At 40.5% G+C, this 12,265-nt stretch overlaps 1 protein-coding gene across 1 annotated transcript; it reads right to left on the bottom strand.

The window, feature by feature from the left end:
* Nucleotides 1–8,363: 8,363 nt before the first annotated feature.
* On the bottom strand, nt 8,364–12,196 carry LOC110197897 (vomeronasal type-1 receptor 3-like). Its single transcript, XM_020971946.2, has one exon. It carries the CDS (start codon nt 11,850–11,852, stop codon nt 11,046–11,048), a length of 807 nt encoding a protein of 268 aa, XP_020827605.1. The 5' UTR covers nt 11,853–12,196; the 3' UTR covers nt 8,364–11,045.
* Nucleotides 12,197–12,265: the final 69 nt, after the last annotated feature.

Here is a 12,265-nt window from a genome sequence, read left to right as displayed (position 1 = left end):
GCTCTTTCTTTGATCATGGCTTTCAGGTAGACTAATAATTCTTAAATTATCTCTCCTGGATATTTTCCAGGTCAATTGTTTTAGCAATGAGGTGTTTTATGTTTTCTTCTATTTTTTTCTCATTCTTTTGATTTTGTTTGACTGATTCTTGAAGTCTCATAAAGTCATTAGCTTCCACATGCCCAGTTATAATTTTTAACAAATCGTTTTCTTCAATTAGCTTTAGTACCTCCTTGTCCATTTGGCCAATTCTATTTTTTAAGGACTTGTTTTCTACAGTTAATTTTTGTCCTTCCTTTTCCAAGCTATTGACTCTCTCTTGTATATATCTCATTTATCTTCCCAAGTTTTTTCCCACTTCTCTTATTTGACTTTTAAAATCCTTCTTGAGCTCTTCCAAGAAGGCTTTTTGGGCTTTAGATCAGATCATATTCCCCTTTGAAATTTAAGATATGGGTATATTGACAATATTGTCCCCTTCTGAAATTGTGTTTTGATCTTCCCTGTCCCCCATAGAAAGAATCTATGGTCATTATCCATTTCTGCTTTTTGCTCATGATGTTTGCCTATTTCCTGGCTTTTAAAGTTGAGCTCTCTTGCTGGAGCACAGGGGGCCCTGACCCAAGCTTCTTGTGCTGGGGGCCAGGGACCTGGTCCCTGGCTTTGTGTGATGGGGCCTCAGGTGCTGGCAGCTGGAGGCTATAGGGGTCTGGCAGCTTACCTGGTACTGAACTGGAGTTAGCAACATTGAAGCTCTCAGGGTGGGGCGGGGTCTAGCTCATGGAGGACACCTGCTTATCCTGAATCACTGAAAGGTTTGGCTTCTGTAGGTTGCCTACCTGCCTGGAGTTGTATTTCCTAGAGCTGAAGCAAGGGGAGATTTGGTTGCTGGAGTCTCCTGGTTCCCCTGCCTGTACCAAGGCACTTGGGGGTCCTGGTGTTGGTGTTTGCCTGCTCCACCACCCTGGAGCTCAGGATCTCCCACTGGTTTGCTGAGGTGGGGCTTGCTGGGATGCCTCCCATCCTGTACTACTCCTCTTCCACCAGAACAAGGGGGCCTTTCCTGTTAATCTTCCAAGCTTCCCAGACTAAAAGACTGCTGCACCCTGTCTTTCTGTGGGCTCAGTTATCCCAGGTTTTTTCCTGAGATGATATTTTCTGTGTTTTTAGAGGTCAATAAGGGAGAGTGAGAACAATTTATTTCTTACTCCACCATCTTGACTCCTGGAAATCTGCTTTGCATCTTTTCCTTCCTTTGCAAGTTTCAGATGCAAGTGATTTCTGCCATCATTTAATCATTCATTAATAAAGCAGTTGAGTAACATGATGCCAAGGAAAAAAATCATTGTGTCATTAAATGGAGACCTGCTCCAGTTTTCCATCATTACAGTAATGAATACTTTTTTAGTTCAGTCATTTAAATAGTCAAGAACCCCCTACCTCTGATGTTATCTCTTGTATAGCCCAAAAGATGCCAGTTCATTGGCAAAATATCTGTTTTAGTAGATTGCAATCTCTATGGGAGGCAATATTAGGTTTTTCGAGTACAAATAAAAAATAACATACATCCTCTCATGAAACTTACATTGCACTGTTGTAATAAGATATGTACACATGTACAAGTTAAGTATATACAACATAATTTGAGGGAGAGATCATTAGGAACTAAATGTATTTAGGGTTAGAGTTACAAGTAGCACCACCTATACGTCAGGCACCAGGGATATTAAAAGAGGTAAAAGATGGTCCCTGACTTTAAGGAGCTTACAATCTAATGAAGGAGACAACATGCAAATAAATATACAGGAAGCTAGATATATAGATATGTATGTATCCTATATATGATAAATAGGAAATACTCAACAGACGGAAGTTACTAGAATTAAGAAGGTGGTTAGTAGTAAAAATAGAGGAGCATTGGGGTGGGGGCAGCATTCTGGGAAGATGGCAGGGTAGGTCAGAAATTTCCAGGCTTTCCAGATTTCCTCCACACAGACAGGAAAATCAGCATGAAATGAATGTAGAGCAGCAAAAATAAAGGAGTAAAGCTGTTGTCCTCCTAAGACAACTTGAGAGGCCCTTGGAGAAGACAAAACCTCCAGGGGCTGAGGTTTTGGCCAGAGTGAAGTGTAGAAACCTCCAGGCTGACTCTACTGAATCAACAAACAGCAGGCCCTGGGGCAGCTCTGTCAAGAAACAGACTAGACCTCAAGAAATTTCACCTTAACTTTAACATCATTCAGGATCTCAGGAAGTTTCACCTCATGAACTTTCATCTAAAGAACAGCAGATGCTGAGTGGGGGAAGATTGAAGGACCCCCTCTGTTTCCAGGAGCCAGTCCGAGCAATGCTAACCAGATGTGATCACCATGGCTGTGGCAGTGGGTAAGGAGCAACACAAGTCCAGTGAGTGTAGGACAGCAGGGAGCAAGAACATTTTGGGGACAAAAATTAGCAAAATAAAAATGAGTAAGCAAAGGAAAAAGAACCTGGCCATAGACAGCTACTTTAGTGTAAGAGAAAATCTGGTTTCATATTCAGAGGAAGATAGTGAGCTAAAAAAAAAAAAAGTCACTCCTATGCTAAAGAGTAATGTCAAGCAGTCACAAGCCCAAAAAGAGTTCTTGGAAGAATTTTAAAAGGAATTTAAAAAATCAAATCACAGAGATTGAGGGAAAATTTAGGGAAAAAAAATAAAAGCAATCCAAGAAATTTATTAAAAGAAAGTTAATCAATTAGAAAAAGAGAAACAAAATGTTAAGGAAGAAAATAACTCCTTGAAAACTAGAATTGGGCAAGAGGAATCAAATGATATTATTAGACACCCAGAAATAATAAAACTAGAAAAAAAGACAAGAGAATCTAAAACACCTCATTAGAAAAACAACTGTTCTGGAGAATAGATTGAGGAGACATGATATAAGAATTGTCTATCTGAAAGTTATCATAGAAAAAAGAATCTGGATTAAATACTACAAGAAATTATTAAGGAAAATTGCCCTGAAGTTCTAGAACAAGAGGTAATGTAGAAAAAGAACTTCTTGGGAGGCAGAGCCAAGATGGCATAATAAAAGCAGTGACTTGCTTGAGCTCTTCCCCAAACCCTACCAAATACCTGTAAAAAAATGACTCTAAACAAATTCTAAAGCAGCAGAACCCACAAAAAGAGAGATTGGAACAAATTTCCAGCCCAAGATAGCCTGGGTGGTTAATTGGAAAGTTATATCATGCCAGGTGGGAAGAGGAGCACAGTTTGGTGCAGGCATGCAGGCAAAACAGGCCTCAGTGAACCTGGAGCAGGCTTCAGAGGACTTACTCATGGGCAGCTGTGGTGGTTTCCTGACTTCTCAACCCACAAACACCAAAGACAACTTAGAAAGTCAGTGGGAAAATTCTGTGACTACTGTGAGACAGAGAAGCTTGGTCCCAGGTCCAGTCCCCAAGTGTGGCCCCATGGCAGTGGCTGCCTACAGAGCTTCTGGTCTACAGACTGAGGGGGAATTGAGTGTCTGATCAGAAGTGGACTGCAGGGATCTCTTTGCCAGTGCTGAGGCAGGAATCTCTTGCTTTGCCTGTGCTTGGATCTGGGTCACAGTTCTAGGAGGTGGTCCTGGAGCGAGCGAGGAGGAGTGCTGGTGTGGTGGATCTTATAGTGGTGGGAAGAGAAAATCCTCTTTACAGTTCCAAGGCAGAAAAGAGTGCTTGTGGTCACTCATAGACCAGACCACAGGCCAGGAAAGGAGTAAACACTTCGCCACTTATCATACCACTTTGGAAGAACTGAAAATTTACAGGTCCCTAGAATTATCTCTGAAAACAGCTGCATAAAACCCCCAAAGCCTGGGTACATTCTCAACACTGGAAGAAGAACCCTACCTTAAAAAAGAGTTTAAAACTCAAAAAATTGGCTGGGAACATGAGCAAACAAAGGTGCAAAAAAAAACAGTCAGACCATAGAATCTTTCTTTAATAAAAAAGATGATCAAAACATACAACCAGAAGAAGACAACAAAGTCAAAGCTCCCACATCCAAACCCTCCAAGAAAAATGGAATCAGTCCCAGGTCATGGAAGAGCTCAAAAAGGATTTTGAGAAGCAATTAAGAGAAGTAGAGGAAAAACTGGGAAGAGAAATGAGAGTGATTCAAGAAAATCATGAAAAACAGCTTGCTAAAGGAGACCCAAAAAAATACTGAAGAAAATAACGCCTTAAAAAATAGCCTAACCCAAATGGCAAAAGAAGTCCAAAAAGCCAATAAGGAGAAGAATGCCTTAAAAAGCAAAAATGGCCAAATGGAAAAGGAAGTCCAAAAGCTCACTGGAGAAAATACTTCCTTAAAAATTAGAATAGAGCAATTGGAAGCTAGTGACTTTATAAGAAATGAAGACATTGTAAAACTAATCCAAAAGAATGAAAAAATAGAAAACAATGTGAAATATCTCATTGGAAAAACAACTGACCTGGAAAATAGATCCAAGAGAGATAATTAGAAAATTATTGGACTATCTGAAAGCCATGATCAAAAAAAAAGCCCAGACATCATCTTTCAAGAAATTGTCAAGGAAAACTGCCCTGATATTAGAACCAGAAGGCAAAATAGAAATTGAAAGAATCCACTACTCATCTCCCGAAAGAGATCCCCAAAGGAAAACTTCTACGAATATTGTAGCCAAATTCCAGAGTTCCCAGGTCAAGGAGAAAATATTGCAAGCAGCCAGAAAGAAACAATTCAAGTATTGTGGAAACACAATCAGGATAACACAAGATTTAGCAGCTTCTACATTAAGGACCAGGGCATGGAATATAATATTCTGGAGGGCAAAGGAGATAGGATTACAACCAAGAATCACCTACCCAGCAAAATGAGTATAATCCTTCAGGGGAAAAATTGTCATTCAGTGAAATAGAGGACTTTCAAGCATTCTTGATGAAAAGACCAGAGCTGAATAGAAAATTTGACTTTCAAATATAAGACTCAAGTGAAACATGAAGAGGTTAAACAGGAAAGAGAAATCATAAGAGACTTATTAAGGTTGAACTGTTTACATTCCTTCACGGAAAGATGATATTTGTAACTCATGAGACCTTTGTCAGTATTAGGGCAATTGGAGGGAAAAAAATATATGGATAGATAGATAGATAGATAGATAGATAGATAGATAGATAGATAGATAGATAGATGGCACAGGGTGAGTTGAAGATGAAGGGGTGATATCTGGAGAATAAAATTAAGGGGTGAGAGAGGATTATACTGGGAGAAGGGGAAAGGGAGAGGTAGAATGGGGTAAATTATCTCACATAAAACTGACAAGAAATGGCTTTTACAGTGGAGGGAAAATGGGGAAAGGTGAGAGGGAATGAGTGAATCTTATTCTCATAGGATTTGGCTTAAGGAGGGAATAACATACACCCTCAGTTAGGTATGGAAATCTATCTTACCCTACAGAAAATAGGGGAGAAGGGGACAAGAGAGCAAGAGGATGGTAGAGGGGAGGGCAGATTGGAGGAGGAGGTAATCAGAAGCAAACACTTCTGAGGAGGGACAGGGTCAAAAGAGAGAATAGAATAAATGGGGGGCAGGATAGGATTAAGGGAAATATACTTAGTTTTTCACAACATGACTACTATGGAAGTGTTTTGCATAACTATACATGTATAACCTGTATTGAGTTGCTTGCCTTTTCAATGAGGGTGGGTGGGGAGGGAGGAAGGAGAAAATTTGGAACAAAGCTTTTAAAAACACATGTTAAAAAAGAATGTTTTCACATGCAACTGGGAATAAGAAATACAGGAAATGGGGTCTAGAAATCTATCCTGCCCTATAGGAAAATAGAAGGGAAGGGGATAAGAGAAGGGGGGAGAAATAGAAGGGAGGGCAGATTAAGGGAAGGGGTATTCAGAATGCATGCCATCTTGGGTTGGAGGGAGGGGTGAGATGGGGAGAAAATTTGGAACTCAAAATCTTGTGGAAGTAAATGTTGAAAACTAAAAATAAATAAATTTTAAAAAAGAAAAGAAAAAGAACTTCTCCACCCTTTGTGAATTTCTTCTCAGAGGTCCAGCTATAATACTCTCTCCTTTCTTCAGGAAGCTCACTACCCCTGCTTCCACCTCAATGAAATGTCCAGACTTTGGTGAAACTGAGTCAACAATCCATTGGTGTTATCAACTGAATAATGTATAATACATCTTAGAATCTTCTCATGACTTTCATTGGGATGGGTGAACTTGATTTAGTCACTCAATGAATCCACAGCCCTGCTTCAAGAAAGAACAAAATAATCCCTTGCCTCCAAGAGTTGACCTCTCATTGAGGGAGATGACAATGGTGAAAAAATCTAGGAACATACAGGGTGTATAGAGTAGTTGGAAGCAAATCAAAGAGGAGAAGGAACCAGCAGCAGCTGGGGGTGGGAGTGGGGGTATTGTACTCTGGCCACCAAATGTCTTTGGGGCTTGATCCATGCTAGCATTCTTCTAGAAAAGTTGAAAATCTTTTAGAGGAAGCTACATCAGTGTGGTTTGGCATTTGAGCAATCAGAACTATATCCTCTCCATTTGTGGCCACAGTAGCTGCCTTCCCATTTTGATTGCTTTCCAAACATTCCTTCTGAGTCCTTACAAACTTGACTCCTTTCCTCATAGGCTTTCTGATAAGATGTGCCAGCTTTGCCAGAGCTGTTCTACAATTCAGGTAAGAGAATTCATGGGGGGCTGAGGCTTTGGCTCCAACCCTTGAAGCCCCAAGGACAAGGTTGGGGCCAGGGGTTGTTTAATTTAGCATTTTGTGAAGCCCCTCTTCTGGGACTTCATACAGACCTTAGAGGCCAAAGCAAGTGTCCTGGCATCTCGTGTCCTCTCTGCTCCTTTAGAGCCTGTCTTCCTCCCACATAATGCCACAAAATTTATCTCATCTGGCTCTGAAGACTACTCCTTAGTAAAAGACAGAAATACATATAAAAGACAGGAATACAATAGTGTTTAGAGAGAGGAAGAAAACTCCTAGGGCCTACCAGCCATTTGAGCAGGTAGCTGTGAAGCAGAGAGTGAGGCCGGAGAGGGGATAGAGACAGAGGGCAAAGGGCATATCTCAGCAGGTCCAGTAGAGCATCCAAAGCTACATCGAGGCACAGGGAAAATTATGTGCAGGAAGATCTGTCTTTGTTCATCAGCCAACCACCTCAGGTTTCATTTGCTCAAGATGCTATACACGCCAATTTAACAGCATCCTTCTTGCCCCCTGCAGAATGTTGTCCTGTATTCCAACCCTACCCCTCCAACTTTGCTTCCTCCTCTTCTGCAAATCACTGCAAGTTGTTAATTATTTTTAAAAGGATTTCTACTTTAAAAGACTGTTTACTTTTCTGTCATCCAACATCACTTCCTTGCTCATATGTGTGAAGAAAAAACCAATATGGCCAAAGGTGGTAGGTACTCTTGGCTATTTATTTTGAATTATTGGTTGCTGTTGTTATTACTGATTATTGAGAATAAAATACCATCTATTTATTATGTATGATTGGTTTGACTATATGAATTATTGCTTGCCAAATAGAAATGATTGACTATTGATTACTGATCATGGGTAGCTATGTGGTTCAACGGATAGAGCACTGGGCCCAAGGCCAGGAAAACTCATCTTTCTAAGTTCGAATCTGGCCTCAGACACTTACTAGCCATGTGACTCTGGGTGAGTCCCTTAACCCTGTTTGCCTCAGTTCCTCATCTTTAAAATGAGCTGGAGAAGGATATGGCAAACCACTCCATTATCTTTGCCAGTATGATCAATTTGCCAATCAGAGTAAGGTCAAGAACAGTTGCGGACATACCATCTGATGCTTCAAAGGTGAGCCTTCTGACATGAATGAGAGCCTCATTGGTCAGAAATGGCTGCATCAACTTTGGTTAAGGGGATCACATGGTCCTATACCGACCACAACATGACATAATGACCTCCATGTCCAGATTGATAATGAATCTAATCTCAACTCCCTGGAGGTCTTGTGAGGGCATTAACCTGGTTATTTATCTTAGCAGAGTGAGTCTGATGTCCAATATGTATTAAGCTGCCCCACAAAGCACTATTAAAAACACCAGAAAAAATATGAGTGCTCCTGACCTCAAAGGTGGAAAGGCTTTAGATATCTAATTGGGTTTTCTCTACAGCCCAACCCCTCAGCCAAACCCTGTACTATCACCCAAGAATCTGAATTAAAAAATTGTTTTTGCTCAGTTTCTCAAGGCTTTCTCACAGGTCACCCATGCAGCTTGCTGCTCAGCCTCCTGGAAAGACTTGACAGGCTCCAGATCTCTCAATCACTAGGTTCAATGTCTCTTGCAAAGGATCACTCATAGACTCAGAGTTCAAATAAATCATCTATTTAATACAAAATATTCATGGACCCCAAGTAAAAGCAGTTCCCAAGATAGTTAAAAATTGGTTCATGAAGATCAAAGCAAGTAAAAGCATGTTAAAAACAATGAGCAAGGAAGTGCTTTGAGGCCTCAAGGGTTTTGTCAGAGCCTGAAAGCTGACTTGATATCCAACAGAACCCACAATTCCATCCCAGATCTATGGCCTTAAGGTCAAATACAATGGAAACTATCCCAGATCTTTTCCAAAACTTCTTTACCCAAAATAGTCCTAGCTTGTTTTGTTGGTCTGTAGGTATTAACTCAAATCTCCCCATTTCCATCAGTATGTTGAACTATCTCATTTCAGTGTTTGGGGATGCAATAACAGCTCCAACCTCCCATCCTGAAAATGCATTCCTTGGCAAGGAGTAAGGCTTGAACCATTGGAATAAGTATCCTATTGTCCTATTTGTCTGTGCAGTTATAACCAAGGGAAGAGTCCAAACTTGTACAATGCTCTTCAAACCAGCTTTGAGCTAATGGCATACATCTACCTTCTCATTTACTGGATTGGCTGTTGTCCTTCCTTCTCAAAGAAGGCCAAAATGACATCACTAAGTTAGAGTCAAGTTACGGTGCGTCCAACTGTGGCTGAGCAGACCAGTATGGGCTCAGGATGCTCTATCATAGGTCAGGTACAAATGGTCCATGTGAACATTTGGGCTGGATTATCTAAATCTGTGCATCTCACATTTCTTTTGAGCTACTTCAATTCTGCTCTGCTCATAGAGCATGGCACCTTCTCTGGTGAGAGCACACCATGCTAGGTGGTCCTGCACCAGTGTCTCCCACGTCACACAATCAGTTCCAAAGTTCTTAAGAGAGATCTTGAGAGTGTCCTTGTATTGCTTCTTCTAGATGTAACAAAGAATTATTCTTTCTGACCATTGACCCAGGCCTGGGAACAGGTGGTTGTTTTGAGGTGAGGACATGGCTACCAACCCAAATAGTGATTTTTTTTTCCTGATTAAGGATTTGAAGTGGTGATTGAATCATATTGTTAGATTATGAGCTCCTTGAGGGTAGGTACTGTCTTTTACCCTTTTTTGTATCCTCAGCACTTAGCATAGTGCCTGACACATAGTAGGTACTTAATAAATGTTTATTGACTAACTGAAAAATTGTCATTTTATTATTCATATCATTTGAAACTAATTTATATAACATTGAAATTCTATATGGTTTGAAACTAACATCCTTATGCAAATAATAATAAGGATTAAATGCTTTTCTAAAATAATGATATATGTAGAGATTCAATGAGCCCCAATTTATAAGAATGAATAGGAGTAGTAAGAAATTGTAAGCAAATGATCTGAGTTATTTGACTGGTAAAGACACCAACCTATTTCCAACCAAGTGAGAGAATCTGGCACCACCCACATAGGAGCACAGGTACGGGATGCCACCAACCAGCTGCTTTGATACATTGAAAGAGAAGAATAAACTGTTGATTTATCTCCATAATACCTCAGATGTTGAACCAAACCAGATAATGATGATAATATCTAGCACATATATATTATTTTAGGATTTTCAGAATGTTTTACAAATATTACCTCATTTTTCCCTTTACAAAAACACTGTGAATGGGTGCTATTATTATCCACATTTTACAGAAAAGGAAACTGAGGCAGACAGTGTTTAAGTTACTTGTCCAAGTTCAGACAGTTAGTAAGTGTCTAAGCCAACATTTGAACTCAGTTTTCACTCCAGGATTAGGGATAATTATAAATATAAAATATGAATATAAAAAATTTGGGTTAAAGTACTAAGCCAATTCACCAAGAGAAAATGGGAACTGGACTCAGTTCGACTTTAGAATCAACTGCAGGAATGCAGGAAGTTTATTCTGGGCAACAGAAGGCTTAGGGAAACAAGCAAGTTCTAAAATTCTTGAAGAGAGTTTTCATATGGAAAGAGATTAAGCTTTTCTTTAGCCCTAGAAAGCAAAATCAGGAGAGCTAGGCACATGTTACAGTGAGAAGCAAGAGAGATCTGAGTTGGGAGCAAGTAAAGACAAAAGAAAGCCAAGTGTGTTCACCACATCCATATCTGTCCCAAAGTAGAATGCATCACTGGAGGAAGAAGTAGAATCCCCAGCCCTGGAAGCCTTCAAGCAGAGGTTGGCTGACTTTTTTCAGGTACATTATGGAAAGAATTTCTCCGAACTATATAGGACTAGACTCCTTCTTAGGTCCCAACAACCCTCAAGTTCTATGATATTGACATTGTCATGCAGAACAGTAAATCTGAGAACCCTACTCTTGAGTTCAGTCATAAATGCCATTTGCAAAGACCTCTATAGACCTCCACTTATCCTTCACTCTGGGAAATGAACTTTTGGGATGATATTCTCAAAGGGAAGCAGTGACAGATTAATCCAGAGGAAATACTGTAATAGGAGCCTTATAAAACTGGGGTTGAAGATCAGTCACTCAACCATGGGAGTTTATTAATTGGTTATGTGAGCCAGGCTCTCTACTAGGCACTAGAGGTTATTCCTTTCCAGAGAGCAGAGCAGTACCTTAGAACTTGGGAGTCAGTGCTGATAAGCACAAATGGACTAAAAGTTGGGAAGCAGGCAGCCAGGAAGGTAGAGCTGTACGCCAATCAGATTTTTGGCTTTCTCAAATGTATATATGCTGCCAAGATGGAATGAATGAGTAAAAAAACACAAAGGTGCTAACCAGGAGCAGGATAGACCGGGTGGCTCTGGTTTCAGGGGAGACTCTAGGGGAAAGTTTGGTCATGTGGATATACTGGACTTGCCTGTGGTGCCTATACAGAAGCAATACCATGTAGCCACTGGCAAAGACCATCAGACTCACACACACAACATCAGGGAAGGAGACCACAACAACAAATAGTGAAGCACTAACTGTGGTGGCTGCTGAAGTAGAACAATATCCATAAGGTAGGATGTTTGAGACATTTCCAGAGACCCTTGGTCCTTCAACTTTTTCAAGAACAAGGATATTTAGTAGTAAATGGAAGATCCAGCAGAGGAAAGAGGTGGGGGTGGGGTACTTTAGGGCTCTGTCTTTAAGCTCTGCCCACTTGGAGCTGCTAGGACTGATGGTGATGGCCTGAAAACTACTCAGGAGGCAGGTCATGCTTAAGGAAAGACCACGAGACACTCCATTAAGATAAAATAAAATTTGACAGCCATGATCATTCACTAAATTCTTTAGGTTCACAGCTGCCATTGTGTGGGGGATGCTCTTGGAGACAATCATTAAAAAGTTGGCCCAGGCCAGTTGGATGAGAATCTCATCTATGACCCTCATTCTTTGTCCAGTGAGGATCATGATGCTGAAGAGATAAATTAGGAAAGAGTTCCCTAGAACTCCAATTGCAATCTGAGTGTCAAAGACAACCATCAGAATAATTTCATAAGGATTCATATTCTTAGATTCCTGGGAGATGATTTGCATTCAGAGCCTTTAGTACCTGAATATTCTTGTATATTCTTCATTTTCAAAGAAGACCAATGACATCACAATGTTGGAGTCAGGGTACAGTGTGTTCAGCTGTGGATGCTCAGTCCAATATAAGTTCAGAAGGCACTACCACAGCAGTCCATTAAAACATTTAGGGTGGATTTGCACGACTCAAGTTTCCTCTGTGCTTCTACAATTCTGCTTTCCTCATGGAGTACATCACCTTCTTTCACGTAGGCACACCATATTGGGTGATCCCGTGCCAGTGTTTCCCATGTCTCACAGTCAACACTAAAATTCTTCAGAGATATCTTGGGAGTGTCCTTATAGCGAATGCTTGCCTGAGTGGAAATATAATGGATTCATGATATTCCTGAACACTTCTTAGCTTATTCACATTCCAAAGG

Source organism: Phascolarctos cinereus, unplaced genomic scaffold, assembly GCF_003287225.1.
Source record: "Phascolarctos cinereus isolate Bilbo 61053 unplaced genomic scaffold, phaCin_HiC Scaffold_726;HRSCAF=1367, whole genome shotgun sequence".
Lineage (NCBI taxonomy): Eukaryota > Metazoa > Chordata > Mammalia > Diprotodontia > Phascolarctidae > Phascolarctos > Phascolarctos cinereus.
Note: the sequence above shows the minus strand (reverse complement) of the source record. Positions and strands in the feature narration are given on the sequence as shown.

What these genes read in the sequence shown, in the direction of transcription:
- LOC110197897 (XM_020971946.2), bottom strand. Translation starts at nt 11,852, where the DNA reads ATGCAAATCATCTCCCAGGAATCTAAGAATATGAATCCTTATGAAATT.